At 41.5% G+C, this 15715-nt stretch overlaps 1 protein-coding gene and 1 long non-coding RNA gene across 5 annotated transcripts in view; one reads left to right on the top strand and one right to left on the bottom strand.

Moving 5' to 3' along the window:
* Nucleotides 1-15715, top strand: part of LOC116727125 (protein NO VEIN) — a 44312-nt gene that overhangs the window by 6165 nt on the left and 22432 nt on the right. For all 4 annotated transcript variants that reach the window (XM_032574317.1, XM_032574315.1, XM_032574318.1 and 1 more), the window contains 25 exons: nt 60-846; nt 2142-2331; nt 2406-2770; nt 3473-3592; nt 3670-3867; nt 4021-4161; nt 5040-5300; nt 5913-6093; nt 6213-6379; nt 7485-7625; nt 7697-7875; nt 7959-8131; nt 8979-9203; nt 9303-9412; nt 9521-9736; nt 10275-10401; nt 10512-10728; nt 10809-10956; nt 11066-11243; nt 12595-12772; nt 12857-12983; nt 13094-13213; nt 15003-15153; nt 15231-15343; nt 15488-15638. In XM_032574317.1, the coding sequence (XP_032430208.1) occupies nt 64-846; nt 2142-2331; nt 2406-2770; nt 3473-3592; nt 3670-3867; nt 4021-4161; nt 5040-5300; nt 5913-6093; nt 6213-6379; nt 7485-7625; nt 7697-7875; nt 7959-8131; nt 8979-9203; nt 9303-9412; nt 9521-9736; nt 10275-10401; nt 10512-10728; nt 10809-10956; nt 11066-11243; nt 12595-12772; nt 12857-12983; nt 13094-13213; nt 15003-15153; nt 15231-15343; nt 15488-15638 (4960 nt within the window). In that variant the 5' untranslated portion in view covers nt 60-63. The remainder of the gene's footprint in view (nt 1-59; nt 847-2141; nt 2332-2405; nt 2771-3472; nt 3593-3669; nt 3868-4020; nt 4162-5039; nt 5301-5912; nt 6094-6212; nt 6380-7484; nt 7626-7696; nt 7876-7958; nt 8132-8978; nt 9204-9302; nt 9413-9520; nt 9737-10274; nt 10402-10511; nt 10729-10808; nt 10957-11065; nt 11244-12594; nt 12773-12856; nt 12984-13093; nt 13214-15002; nt 15154-15230; nt 15344-15487; nt 15639-15715) is intronic.
* On the bottom strand, nt 14098-15578 carry LOC116727127 (uncharacterized). The gene is made up of 2 exons (XR_004340761.1): nt 15468-15578; nt 14098-15341 (listed from the first exon to the last, which is right to left on the bottom strand). It is a non-coding gene; the product is annotated as an uncharacterized LOC116727127 (long non-coding RNA).

The raw sequence follows: 15715 nt of genomic DNA, 5'->3' as shown, positions 1-15715 counted from the left end.
ACCGGCAAACTGTTGTTAAGTATTAATTCACTGATGAAGGTATCTTTTTCCCTTTGCAGCAAGATGGAGGACGTTTATGAAAACGTTGTTGCTTTGGCGCACCGTCACAAGAATGGGATACCACTGAATAGATTCTCCACACTATACAACCAGACATACCGCACTAACCTAGCTGTACGCGACTTAAACTTTCCCTCCATTTTGAGCATGGTTTCCACTCTAGAAGACCTGGTGGTGGAGGGCAATGTGGTGTTTCACAAGGAACATCGGCGTCAAAACCAAGTTGCTGCTGAAGCTAAAGCAAAAAGGAAAACGACTACAGAGGTTCTGCAAAACGTTGTTGACTTGATAAAGGAACACCGTAGGGGGATTCCCCTGAAGAACTTGGCAAAGGTGTACAAGCAGGCACACCATCACGACTTGATCGTATCGTCTATGGGTTTCAAAACGATGTCAGATCTCGTTGAATCTCTGAAAGAGGATCTAGTTGTGAAGGGGGAAAGGGTTTTCCATCAGATTTATAAGACGCACCTCTCGGAAAGTCAACCCTTAGCGGAAGCATCAACAAGAATCAAAGAAGACAGTCGACCTACAACACCGCAGACACCAGATTCACTCAAGGAGAAGAGTAGCAGTAACTCAGCAACTCGCGTACCTGCTCTCCAGGGGGATTACAGCTCGCCCAGTGCGTCTGGCCTTCAGTCAGCGATGAACTTTATTGGCTCACCTTTCGTGGCCTCTACCTCATCGTCTTCAACCCATAACATCCTCGGCAACCCACCTGTTGCTGCATCCCAGCCAGTTACGCCGCTGACCCAAGACCAGCTGTACCAGAGAGTGTTGCAGGTGAGTTTTGTCATCACACCTCAAATGTCTGGACTTTTATTCACGAGATAATCATCAATGACTCGACATGTGAGTCTAAACTGAGAATAGAATAAGCAAAGCAATCAAGTGCAATTGTTTGGCTGGTGATCAAAAGAAGACTTGTTCTTTACACAGAACCCATGTATACATGGGTATACATCGTATTAATGCCCATTTTACTGAAAGGGTTTTGTAAAATCATCTTGAAATATTTCAGGCCAATTAGGTTTCAGAACTACCTGTTATGTAACAGACAGGGAACCTTGAACTCTTCGTTGGATATTTCCTCATTACAGATTACAGGAACAACTGGTTATCTCGTATCTTCTTGCGTTTACAATACACTTTCTAACAAAGATCACAAACCTTTAAGAGGATGGAGTCAGAGAATTACAGATCTAGCCTTAATTCACAGAGCTCAAGTTCTTTTAAACTGAGCATTATTTGTCTAACTATATATATTGGTAACTGTAGCTATGTTTTTGTAGTCATGCCCTGCCATAGTTGAATGGCATGTCCTCATGTATTTCCCAATTTGAAGAGTTAGAGGAACAGGCCTTTACGTTATGTCATTTTTAAACCCTCGGGAAACAGGAAGCTGTGAACCAGTATTTGAAAGTATCTAAACATGAATTAAAATGTAAAGCATAAATGAAATTAAATGCTTGTGCTACAGTTGTATGTAGGAAATGGCCCAATGAAGGCAAAGCCGGCTTTATTGTCAGTTCTTCACATGTGCAAGACTAAAAGCAAATCAAAATTATGATTCTCATTCTCACGGTGACATTCCTGACGCTAAATAAGAGTAAAATGCACAACAATAAAAAGATCTGTTGTCACACTAACTAATGACTATTAAAAAAAATGCAGAGTTGAGAGCTAGATTAACTCAACTAAATTAATTAATTAATTAAATAAATTGGTTAAAATGAAGATAATAAATAAAATGTCAGGCATTCACAGTGTAAAAGTCAAAAATAACAGCAAAATTGAAATAGTGCAAGACAGAAAGTGTAGCAGCAAAAGATTTCTATATTAACGCAAAGACAGTTTTTTGTTACCATAAGTGCTTAAAAACAAATATTTCTTAACATTGGAGGTATTTTATCGCGTCAAATTAAACATGGGACTTTTCAAAAAAGTTTCTGTATTGGATTATGTTCCTACAATGAAAGTAGTTAATGTAAGACTTTTTTTAAAATAGCGTGCCAATAAGAATAGGGGGCGCTGCATCTGTATTTGAAACCTGATCATCAAGCATCAATGTGTTCCAGGTAATAAAGACTCATCAACTGGCAGCTCCAACAATGCAGCAGCTGCAAGCCTACTACACCCAGACGTTCAGGGAACCGTTTCCACTCAAGCAGTACATGTCCCTGTACGACAACTTGGAAGTAAAGAAGCTGCCGAGTCAAACCAAATCGGCAGCAAGTCCCCAGACAAACGCATGGCAGGGAACCAAAGGTACTTTTATTTGCCACCCATCCCTTCTTTGCCTCCAACTTTATAAAAATATGACTTAACATTCTTCCTTGCAGCAACACAAAACCACACGAAGGCCGCCGAAGCAGAGATGCCACCTGAAGATGGAGCCGCCCTGCTGACCGCTAGCGATTTCCCGGTGCTGGGAGCGAGCGTGGCGGTGACCAAAGAGAAGAAAGGCAAGGCGAAAGAAGCCAACCAGAAAGAGGCCAGTGCGCCTGTCTTCAGAGAAAGGCTTTATGCCCAGCACAGGGAGATCCACGGTGGCAACATGCGGGCCATGGAGGCCATGGAGGACGATGACGAGGATGCGAAGTCGAGGAAGTGGAAGAGGGCCACGGATCCGGAAACGATCAACAACGTGACAGAGAGCGTTGTACGAGAAATCGCCTCTGAGGGGGAGCTGGTCACTAAAGAAAAGGTGAAATGGAAAAAAGGAAAAAGCTACGACAAGCCATGTCCGCTCTAGTTTTCTTAAAGGGGCAGTATTATGTTAAATCAACTTTTTTAGCTTTGACATTTGCTGTAATGTTATTTCCTCATCAAAAACATTCCTGAATGTTGCTTTGATTCTTTCATGCGTGTTTGAAAAATACTTTAATCTTCTGTGGCAACCATTTGGGTTTGTAAAACGCATTCCATGCACAGCTCCTAAGCCACGCCTCAGCATTGCAGAGCAACCCTCTCCCGCAACCCTTCAAACTAGCAGCAGCGATTAGCAAACACCTGGCAGAACTCATCTGCTGAGCTCATCATGCAAACGGTCTAATGCTTCAGTCCCACGCGTTGATGAACGTTTGTAAAAGCCTCTTAGAAGAACGTTGTTGTTGAAGGCGGAGTTTCGTAAACAGCAGGAGCTTCTTAAAGACACAGAGGCCCAATTTCATGATGTTAAACTGCGAAGTCAGATTTCTTTTAAGTTATGTTTGATACATACAGCATTTTTATAACAACTGAAGGTAACTTAGTTACTTTATTGTGCTATAAAATGATACAATGTGGTTGGAAAACACACAATATTGCCCCTTTAAAAATAAAAATTTTAAAAAGCTGCTTGTAACGACGCTCAGCCAGGAGCATTTGCTGATTTTAACATTTTTGTACTCTCAATAACTCCTTCTAGGTGATGTCCCGGGTTTGCAAAATGATTCCTTCCTTGGACCCAGGAATCCTGACACCTCGAACTATTCCAGCTCTCAAAAACCTTCAGTACCTCATCAGAGAAGTTAACATGTTCATAGAGGTGGGTACACGCACGTTTGGCATCAACTCCTTCATATTCGAGTGCTGTGCTGAGAAGAGCTTCGTCCTGTATGTAAGGCTACAGAGGCGGTGACGTCCATCTGCACGCTGTATGAGCTCGGCCAGTCGCTGGCCGGTCTGAAGGACAAGAAGCGCTACGAAGAGCTCAACCTGGGGCCGCTGTGCAAGCTTCCCCGTGTCCATCGCTTGTTCAAGATCGACAGCAACACGAAAGACGACGACATCCCTGAGATCGAGACCGTAGACGTCTTAAAGGTGCCGCTCAAGAACATCTGAGTTAAAGCTGACGCAGTCGACCTGCAAATCAACATTCCAAAGAGCGATGACTAAAAGTTTCTCAGCTTGAAATTTCAAAATACATACATCTAATGTTGTTTTGCTTCTGTTTGTTTGGGGGGGGTTTTGCAGCAAATTAAGGTTTTTAGGAGGAAGCATTCAAGCCCAAGGTTGGACCTGGCAGAGTTTATGAAACATCTGTCTGATCATTACAACTGTGAGTCTCCCTACGAGCTGGGGATCAGGATTCCCAGCTTTGGTCTACCGATTTCGGTAAGACACTCGACATGCCGCGGTCATGATTACTCACTGGTTGGTTAATTCTTGTCTTCAGCCAAGGGGATATGGTATTTTAATCATACACCTATGTGATTGAAACTCTCTTTATCCATTAAGAGTAAATATCTTGGCAGAATTAGTCAGTTTCCTGAGAAAAACATTTGGAAATTGTTGCAAATTTCAGAAAGTTTTAGCTCTCTTGATGGAAAACAATTAGTAAAGAGGTGAAAGCAGAATAAAATAAACCAAAAACTAAATCAAAGCTATTTATTTATTTTATCAGCATTTTTTTTTTGTGTAAGACATTTTTAATGTCAGTGGGATTTTCCTGGTAAAATAAAGGTTAATAATAATGATAATAGTAATATTAAATATTTCTGTCACACACAGATGAGAGGCCTGCCTTGTATTTTTAGCAATTAATTCTTTCTTCAGATACATTGAGAATGAAGTTGTATGTTTTTATTTTGTTTAAGCTTATATGACGGGTTGGTTAGGTTCTTTATCAATCAAAGGAATTTCAGAATACGCATTTTCTGACACTGAGTTAAAGCCCGATATCTCATTAAAATCATTATCGTGTCCTGATTAAAAACATAGTGCTTCAGTAAAGTAACACACTTCTTCATCTGCATTAGATCATTATTACATGAGTATTGCGTCGCGCTTTACTCTGAACATCATAAAACTGAAGGACTAGCGTTTCAGCTGCTCTCAGCGATAATAGAACAGAATGTAAACACAACCTATTTTCTTTCAATCAATAATCAAATAATGTACCTTCATTTTAGTCATTGTGAAAGATTTTGGTTTTCTTGCACCTAACCTATGGGTCTTATTTCTATTAACGCTGCTTTGCGTCTCCTCTGAAGAGCCTGAACAAGGTGAGCCGATGTGAGCACATCCACCTGGAACAGGCCAGGGAAATCATCCAGAAAGAGCTGGAGGAGGAGACCATGGAGCGACTGAGAAAAGTCAAGAAGAGCGTCCTAGAGCCGCTGCAAGGCGCCGCTTCCTTCTCCTCTACAGGTAATGCTGACCTCAGGAGGAAGTACGCCTCCATGCCAGCTGGCGACGTCGTGCTGGAGGTCTTGTCGAACGCCCAGGGAGTGTTCAGCCCCAGGATGGCGAAGGTGGGTGCCAGACTATGACAAATGCACTCTATTAACAATAGAGGTTGGTGATGTCGGCCGCTTTTTTCCCCAGTTAGTCCTTAGCTCAACACTTGGAATGACAGGGTGGTAATTATGCTAAGTCTCTCAATAGGAGCCTTCAGGGCAGCTCTTCAGACTGAAACTCATCAAAAAAAAAAGCCACCCATCATCTTCTAATCCTTAATGAAGATGCAAAACATCTGGATTTCATACTCATTTGACTTTAATGGACTGAACTCGTGCTGGGAGCTTCCCGGTTCATACTGAGAGGTTATTATGACAGTTAGGGTTGCTGCAGTTTGTACTTGCACATCTCCTTCAGTTGAAGTAACGTTGAACTTTTTCACTGACTACACCTCATTCGTAGACCTGGTATCCATGGCTACAAGCTACAGGAATGTAGATGCAGACTGTAGGTCACAGGGCAGACGTCAGCTGCTGTAACAACATCACCTAATGTTGTCTCAGTCAAATATTCTCCATCGAAGTTTGTTTTGGGATCAGTCCAAAAAATAGAACCACCATGTTTCTGTGTGTACTCAAGAGAGAAGTGGTTCCTAACAGAGCTGTGTGTTTCTTTTACCAACCCAGCACATCCAGGGCTTCTTGACGCAGGTGTCAGTCGATCGGCTGGCGAGAGCTCTGTTCCAACTGGCTATCTGTGGAGGTTCCCTGGCGGTTCCACAGGACCTGGTGCCAAAAGAGAAGACCCCCAAAGCTACAGAGGAAGCTAAAGCGCTGGACAAAGCTGCTCTGACCCTCCCCAGTGAAGGTTTTTAAAGAGAAAATAACACTGCTGTGATATGAATGTTGTGTAGTCTGTTGACCATGAATGTTGTTCCAGCCAGAGTTGAGCACCATTGATGGATTTGTGTGGTTTGTTTCTCACAGCAAAACTGAAACAGTATGTAAAAGACAACCTGGCTGCTCAAAACTCAGCCATCACTCTGGCACACATCGCCGCCCTGGAGAAGAAGCTGACCAAACACTTTCACATCAAAGACTTCTTCTCCTTAGAACAAGGAACCTTCCTGGAATTCCTGGTGAAACACATTCAGGTACAACTGCAACTTCCTGTGTGTGTCCTTCGGCGAAATTATCATCTGAAGCTACTTGAGAAGCAGTGGTGGGCACCACTAGCTGAAACTTAGTTGTGCTAGCCCCTAAAGCTTTAATTATAAACATTAGTTATGCCAAAACGCTGTACTGAGTGGAATCTACTGCTAAAGTTCTAATTTTAACCATTGTCCCCCCCTTACTCATTATATCATATTTCACACATGGTTTCAGTTTTATAATTGCTGACTTTTGCTAACTCTATTGTTTATTTTTGCCTAATTGACTACAGTAGGGTTTTAATTGTTGTTCTGTATAACTCGTTTATTCATTTTGTTGTCTTAACAAAGTTTCTTTAAAAAAAAGAGAATTTGAAAAGAGGAAACAGAACTGCTGCATAAAAAAACTTCATAACAAAAGCATGAATATAAACTTATAGCTACTTGAAGAATTTTTCAGAGCCGATAACCAAAACTTGAACACGGATGTCGGACTTTAGTCTTCTGAAACTTTATAAAACAGCCAAGTAAATTAGCGCTTCAGAGTTTATCTGAAAAATTTACTTACGGGAAGTGTGAAAAGTGTTTTTAAAGTTTGCAAAAAAAACTGTGAAGCACTAAATGCTTTCAAAGTTAGCAAAACTGCTAAAGCGCTTGTCATTTTCCAAGTTAGCTAAAGCCTTAAACTTTTCAAAGTTAGCCAAAAACGGTAAACCGCTACATGTTCTCAAAGTTGGTAAAACCATTAAAACGGCAGGTGTTTTCAAAGTTAGCTAAGGCATTAAACATTTTAAAAGTTAGCAAAAAAGTTAACTGCCACATGTCAAAATCATAGCATAAACATTTAGCCAGTTGAAGAATTTTTAAGAGCTGATTACCAAAGGGTTAAAATGTAAGCCGTTTTCAAAGTTAACAAAACCGCTAAAGCACTAGGCATTTTCAAAGTTAGCCATGGCATTAAAATTTTCAAAGTTAGCGTAAACACTAAAGTGCTAAGCGACAAATTAGCTCCACTGTTGGCATGTTAGCGGATTAGGGGAAGTGCCCACTATTTTGGAAGTTATTACAGCCACTGACTCTCTCTCATCCTGTGTGTGTTCATGTGCAGCTACTGCAGGAATCTCTGGGATCAGCTTTGTTTCTGGGAACTAATGCTCAACTCACAGGCAGTGGTTTCAGACCCACCAAACAAGACGTGTTTGAATTCATTAAACAGTGCGGCAACATATCCTCCACCGATCCAGACGAAGTGAGTGGCTCATCAGCACAAAAACAGTGAAAGTACATAGCCAGTGTTCTTATCCTAATGTCTTTTCCCAGCTGGCTCACATTGAGACAGCACTGCGGTCGCACTACAAGGTCCGGGACAGTCGGGACTTGGGCCATGGGACCCTGCAAATGCTGGCTGACTTGGTCAAGAGGCAAATGGAGCATTTTGGAGGAGGACTGAGCTCTGTCTGCTATGAGTCAGCTCTGCTGGCCAAACACAGCAAATCAAGGTTGGATTTGTGACTAGGCAGACAAAAATGTTCAGTTCTGCTTCCTTCTAACTTAACTAATCTCTGAATTTTTTCCCTTAAAGTGTTGAAAGTGGCTACGAGTCAGTGGGACGCCTGGGAGAGATGTCCAAGGCCCAGGCCCTGGCCAGCTTGCTATGCTGCCCTCTACTGGAGGATTTAAACATCTGGAGCCAATGGGAGCTGATCTTCAAACCCAGTCATGGGCCCCTGAAAGACTTCATTGAAACTAATGCAGGTACAGAAACGTGGCCCTTTCATTTTACTTCTATGGCTATGGCTGTAACCCAATTTAGTAATTGATTAATCTATTAATTATTCTGACGATTAATTAGATTTATCAGATTAAAAAAATTGGCACATTATGCAAATTTTTTATTTAAGACTTTTTTATGCAATATTAGAAATACATTAAAAGACACAAACAAATCAATAACTGAAATCCTTTTTTTATATAAGAAAATAAACATTTTATTAGTTAAATGCAATAACAGCATTCCGTTAGTGTACACCTGATCATTTGTAGCAAAGGATCTGCAGCTAGAAACATACTGTGTGTTTGTGTATTTATAAGGCTATTGTGCATTTATGCGCTTTGCATATGAGAGTATCAAAGCATAGAAGACAAACTAGAATACACTTCAAATTAAAGGACATGTTTTTATTATGTATGGGAAATTGAAATATTTCCTTATATTAAACTAAAGACTGTCTCATTTTTTAAAAGTGATTGAAAATAGAATGTGTGGTTTTAATACTTAATCTGTAAAAGGATTCTTTTGGTAAATGCACTCTGTATTTTTTATGTTATCTGACTCCAGGAAGACTAGCTGATGCAGCAGGCTGCTGATGTTAAACATAAACATAAATGTTGTTCTCTAGTGGGAGGAAGCTGATAGAGACGACAAATAATGATTCCTTTCACAATTGTACGCTACTGTGTGTTGGGATGTCCCATAAAATCCCAATAAAATAAATGGAAGTTTGCGGTTATACTTTTGGGAAGTAATGGAAAAGTTATCTAAAGTTAGCCACTTGATGCGTAAATAATACTATAGTCAATATTTTGTTTTGCCGCTGCTCAGCGAATACGGGCCTGGCGGCGCTGGAGGTAACCCCGGGTTTGCTGCTGAGGATCACCACAGACACGGGCGACAAACACTTCACCAACGCCGTGGCGGCGCTCGACCCCGTCGGCACAGCCGGCCACCTCGTGTCCATGGTGACGGCCGATGGGATCGACAACGCTCCCACCGCTCTCCTGGCCAATCACATGGAGAACTCTCTGGCCGCAGCTGTGGCTGAAGAAGGTAATAAAAATCATGTTATTAGACGGGAAAAAAGTGTCGTTTTTGCTTTGCGTCTGGTGTGTGACTGTTTCATCAGCGAAATAACGTGCGTTTCGTCAGATCTGTCCAAAGCGGAAGAGGACGTGACGTGTTACAGCAGAGTGGCCAACTTCCTGCTGCAGTGTTTGACACGGATCCCCACGAGAACCTGCCAGGCGCTTCTGCAGCAGGTCAGCGACGACACATTAGGACACTTATTGGAGGAGTCATCAGTTGGTGTTCTTCTGTTGCCGATGTAAAAGAAATGCTTATTTTTCTGTTTGAATGCGACTTGCTAGGTGTTCCTGGAGCCCTTCTCCCGCGTGTTGGGTCAAGCCAAATCTAAAGAAGTCCTGATCACGGTGGCTCAATCTGACCCCAAACATATGAGCTGTCTGCACCGACTGGGCATCCTCCTGGGAATCACAGACTGGGTCAAAGACTACCAGAAGAAGTTGACCTCACTCCAGAGCCAAAACAATAACGCTTACGTAGCGAATGGGGATCACAGCAAGGTGAGAGAGCAAAGAAAAAAGTAGACGGAAATTGAAGAGATTTAGAAAAAACGATTTTAGAACTGATTTATTCACATATTGGTCGGATCAATAAGTCATATAAAAATAACTACATAAAGCAGGCTAAAAGAACTCAAAAAGCAAAACATCATGCCCTTGATCTGAAGAGGAGAAACATTTGGACCTTCCCAAGAGTGACCAGCCTACCAAAAGTCTTTCAAGACTTCCTCTAGGGCTCATCCAGGAAGTCACAGTAGAACCAAAACATCTTTTTTTCTCTGAACTCTTGAGGTCAGAGTTCCTGAAACCGAAAAAACAAAATCTTACCAACTATTTTTGGTCTAGTTTCGAACAGCTTAGTACACTTGAAATAAGACGAAACTAACTTACGAGAAACCAGAAGGAGAAAGTCCGAACAAACCAAACAAAATAACCTATTGAGAATTCTAGTCAAAGTCTGGATTTAAATATACTGTAATTAAGATGTGGCATTACCGTAAACTTTCGTTGATGAACGATGTCTTATTTGTTTCCTTAGCCCAATCTGACTGATTCTGACAGCAGCAGTCTGTCCGCTCTAAACATGAGCGAAGATGAGTTCCTTGAGGACGACCTCACAGACAGCAGCTCTGTGTCTTCTGACCTCAACCAGAGCATTCAGCAAGGTGGATGAAATCAAGTTTGCTTTTTTTTTCAGTATTTTTGTCTTGAATCGAGGACTGAACCAATTCTGTTTCTCATTCCTTTTTTTGTACCCCCAAATAAATTCCTCTAGTTAATGGCGACCAACCAAAAGAGCCTGACGAAGAAGACGATGAGGAGCTGTATGAGCTGGCCTCCATTCCTAACGGAGACACGTCAAACATCAGCAGTGAAGCTGAATGCGATCAAGCAGGTCAGACCGACAAGTCCGACTCAGATGAAAAGGAGGCTGATGGTTGTCAGTCGGAGGATGCATTCTGTCCTCAGAAAAACATCATTGAAGACATCAGGTTTGAGTTTTTGCCTTGGCGTTTACTCAGTAAGAGTCGGATGGTTCAGCAGAGCTGATTAGTCATTGTTTATGGTGCAGGAAGAGTGAGTTTGGCATTGGCGTGGAACTGAATGCGGAAGGCCAGAAGTTGATGCAGGTCCACCAGGAGCGACTGGGCCGCAGCTTGGACCGGCTGTCCACTGAACTCTACAGCAAAGACACACACTTCGTCCTAGAACTTATTCAGGTGGCCGCTCACACCGTCACAACCCTGAAACACTAAATGTAGTCGAACCAGATGTCTTTGCAAAAATGGAAGAAATTTACTCTTTTACTTTTCTGCGTTTTTTTGTCAGAATGCCGATGACAACAGTTACCCCTCCGGGGGCGGCGGCGTCCCAGCGCTCGCCTTTATGGTCGAGAGAGATTGCATCACCGTCCTCAACAATGAGACGGGCTTCCAGGAGAGAAACGTCAGGGCCATCTGTGACGTAGGCCGCAGCACCAAGGGCAAACACAAATACGGATACATTGGTGATTATGCACACCATGGCATGCTTGTATTTATTACAGTGTGATTTAATCACAAGAAAACCTCAACCTACCTATAAACTTAGCTTTATCCGTCTTTACTGTTACTGGTGTATAAAAACACTATTTAAAAACAACAAACAATGCTTAGCCTGGTGGGGGAGCAAGTTAAGTCTGGTTGCCCGCCAGACTTATAATACACTGAGGTAAATCCTGCACATACTACATATAGAGGACCACTTTCACTATTTTAACCAACTAGGGGAGGTCATTTATGGAAAGTGAGGACATTTTCACCATCCTCACGTTTTTGCACTTCTGCTGCACTCTACTAGCTTCGAGGTATGTTGTGAATTAAGTTTTGGTAAAAAATAGGGTTAATTGTGGACAAGTAATGGTTTGGGAAAATGTCCGGGTTAGGCATATATGTTAACTGCACTACCATAAAATTAGTGGAGGTCAATGTAATTTTGTCAGTTGGATGGAAGTACAAGAATGTGTGTATGTGTGTATGTGTACTTGTCTATGGTGCCTCTTTGGGATCTTTCATATGATCACTTGCTTTCAGAGGACTTATGGGGACCAAAGCTCAGTACTAATGCTGGGGACTCCCAGTGTAAGGGTTAGAGTTAGAATTAAGTTGTGAACTAAGTTTGGGTAAAGGACATGATTAGGAACATAAGAATTGGGTAAGTGTTAGAGTTACACACAATCTGAGTAACTAAAATGAATGGAAAGCAACACAAAGGAATAGGAACACCTGTATCTGTTTTAGTATTTCGAAATAAAGCTCAAAAGAATAAACCTGCGCTAGATTACTGTAATTGGTTCAACCTTGTTATTTTATACACCTCATTTATATCGACTCTTCTTCCCTCAGTAATAGCTTTTGCACTGAAGAGTATTGTTATGAGTAAGACATGGCAGCTCTAACTTATAGTAGCTAAGTGACTGAAAAAAATATAATTTTGAGATTTCTTACAGGCTATTAAAGTCTTCAATCATCTGAATCTGGTCACTAATAATATTTTCACTTTGTCTCTCCCATGGATGTTCACTTATTTTATTGATTTAGAGTATTTTATGTTTTCTAAAATTGCACAGGTGTAATATAACTGCTGCACTAAAGTATCCCATTTACCATTAGGTATGTTTTCTTTTTAGAACAGTATTTGTGTTTTTGAGGTTCTGATTGTATCCAGCGAAAGATATATTGCCAAAAACATCTTATCCCATCTGTTCACATTCCCAATCTAAAAATTTTTAGTCTTTTTACATTTTCTTTGTGAGTATGTTTGATGTTAGCGATACAAACTTGCTGTCTGAATCATCTGGCCTGTGCTTCTTTATGCAGGGCAAAAAGGGATTGGCTTCAAGTCTGTGTTTAAGGTCACAGATTGTCCTGAGATCCACTCCAACGGCTTCCACCTGCGCTTCGACAGGAACAGCGGCCCCATGGGATACATCCTCCCCCACTGGATCGAGGATGAGAGGCCTCTGGACGCACAGCTCAAGGACATCCATCGGCACAGGTGGGATTACGGGAAATTTACATTTTCATGCAGCTCTGTCCTATACAGCCACCAAAACCTTTGTTTCCTGCCTTTCTTTATTAGCTGGACCACAAAAATCTGCCTCCCCTTGCGTTCTGAAAGTCACCAAACGAGGAACCTGTTCCATGACGTCCATCCCTCACTGCTGCTCTTTCTGCATCGCCTGCGCTCCATCACCATTTATAACCAGGTTAGCCATTGTTTTCAGTGCAGAATGTAGTTTTTCTAAGATATTAATGCACCCTTTTAAGAAAAGTGACATTTGTTTTTGTTGTTTTCTTTCTTTCTGTTTATCTGCAGAGCGAGAAACGCCTTGTGACCATGACTCGCAAAGACCTGAGTCACAATGTGTTGGAGGTGGAGCACACAGAGGGCACAGAGCGCTGGCTGGTGGTCAAAACCACACTGCAGCCCAAGAAGGTGAAGCAATAGTACACACACGCACACACACATCAGATTTTATATCTCAATCCAAAATGTTGTGCTAAACTTCAAAACTTTACATTGAGAAAAATGCCTGATTCCATTTTCGATACCAACACACTGTTATTTCTAAAGAAGAGCTAAAAAGTCTAGCTTATTAGCATGTGATAATATTTTCATTGTCTTCATTAGGACATAAAGTAGAATTCAATTCAGCACCGTTTAGAAAAAGAGAAAAAAATTTATTTTTAATTCCCTTTATATATCGAATTTAAATCTCAAAGGTTACATTCAACTGCCCTGGGGCAGTCTGATAGTTTTGCAGTTTTGCTCAGTTGGCCCTTCTGACGAAGACCAGCAGGCAAGGAGGGTAAAGTGTCTTACATAAGGACACAAACAACGAGGATGGGCGAACTGGGAATCGAACCGACAACTGTTGCCCCCGTCACTTTCTCATAGCAAAGCTGCAGCACTTCTGGTTTCTGGTCATTTTGCATCATTTTTTTCTTTGTTGAGAAAGCTGCAGGGTAGGTTGCCTCAAGTTTGGACTAGCTTGTTTTATTCCTGAACGGAGAGTAATGTCGTCGAGCACCTCTGCTACTTTACTGTTCCAGATGCAAAAGCTTTACTGACCTTTTCAAATTGCTCTCAAAAACCACAGAATGTGTCTTTGAGGTCCATCTGTGGTTCTTGTGCTCGCTCAGCAAGCGTCAGCTCTTATTGTTTTCCTTCAGCATTTCTGATTTCGTCTTTGTTTGCCTCACTGGTGAAATGGCCTGCGAACAAAACTTTTGCCTTTTCCTTATAATGAGTTTTTTTTCTCACATTATAACCACAAACTTCCTGCAATGACTTACGGGGACTAAAAATGCAAAGTAATGCATAATTCAGATTTTTATTTGAGAAACAACTTTAAAAGTATTGTGTTTTTTTTTAAATTTTTCCCCCAAGTATAAACCAACTTTTCTAGGACTACTACATAAAATTCCCAATAAAACTCAAGGTTTCCCTCAGAAAACTTGCTAAACTCTGTAGTTGTGGCGCTCGGCAGGCATTCATTCAGCAGCCCACTGTGTTTTTGAGTTAAGTTTTTTTTTTAAAGTTCACAGGAAATTTCAAAATATCACTTGATAATTATGTGTTATTGGAAGATTAATACCTGAACACCAATTATAAAGTCTTTAAACATGCAAACAGTAAAAAAAAGAAGAAAAAAAAGCAGTGGGGGCACAAATAAAACCTGGAGGCCCGCCAGACTTATAATACATTGAAACTTATTGATGTTTGTGGTTGTAACATTACAAAAAAAAGGGGGGTGCGAATACTTTTGCAAGGCACTGTAGCTCAAAACATTCAATTAGCATCTTGAGCCAATCTGCTCCAAGGTGCTAGAATGTCTTGAGACTTAACAAAAGAAAGGTTTAGGTTACAAACTCTGCATTCAAGCCAGCAATAAAAAAAAAGTTCAGTTTTTATTCTTTTACTGGCAAAAAACTGAAGATTGAATTTAAAAAAAGTTATTTCTCTATTCCAGATCTTCTTGGGAATACATTGAATTGAACAATAGGTTACATTTTCAGTATTATTGTTACGTCCTTACTTATTTTCTTTCTGTCATTTACAAGATTGAACCTCTGCAGTTTCGCTATGTACAAGAAGCAACAAAGTTAAACACAGAACTGTTGAGCGCTCCAGTTTTTAGCGCCATCATTGTTTATTTGGCATTCACCTTGAAGCAGTCACTCAGTCTGTGGGCTGTTCTGACTCAGACGTATCTCCCTCTCAGATAAAAGAAGACGTCGAGTCGACCGAACTCGCTCTGGCTTTCCAGCTGGGCGGCGGCGAGACGGAGAGCGACGTCGTTTGCCAGCCGCAAAAGCAGCCCGTGTTTGCTTACCTGCCTCTTCGCAGTTTCGGCTTTCGTTTTATCATCCAAGGTGAGAACAGAGGATTCAAAAAGGATCGCTTGTTGAAGAAACAAACCGTGGTTTGATGTAATCGCGTATTCTTTTAGGCGATTTCGACATCCCTTCTTCCCGGGAAGATGTTGACAGGGACAGCTCCTGGAACCAGTGGCTTCGCTCAGAAATACCACAGCTCTTCCTCAAGGCCATGGATGTCTTCACTGTAAGGCACAACGTAACGTTAGAAATTAACATTTTTCTCCAAATAGTCACTTAATGCTTTTAAAGACCAAAAAATGGAGAACATATCATGAAATTAGCAAAATAAAAGTTGATCATCGACGTACAAACACGCGTTTTGTTTCAGACTCACCCAGAGTACAGAGGGCTGAAAGGTCTCTGCCAGTTCCTGCACTTCATCCCCCTGCCTGACGAGGTGCTGGACTTCTTCAAGCCTGTTGCTGGGCAGATTATTCAGCTGCTAAAGGGCAGGGCCTTCCTGCCAACTCTTGGCACAGGTATTGCTCTCAGCAAGCACTCTGTAGAAAATAAACCTATAATGTAGCGTCATGCAACTGTGAGGTTTGTCCCGCCT

This window comes from Xiphophorus hellerii, chromosome 10, assembly GCF_003331165.1.
Source record: "Xiphophorus hellerii strain 12219 chromosome 10, Xiphophorus_hellerii-4.1, whole genome shotgun sequence".
NCBI lineage: Eukaryota > Metazoa > Chordata > Actinopteri > Cyprinodontiformes > Poeciliidae > Xiphophorus > Xiphophorus hellerii.
Note: the sequence above shows the minus strand (reverse complement) of the source record. Positions and strands in the feature narration are given on the sequence as shown.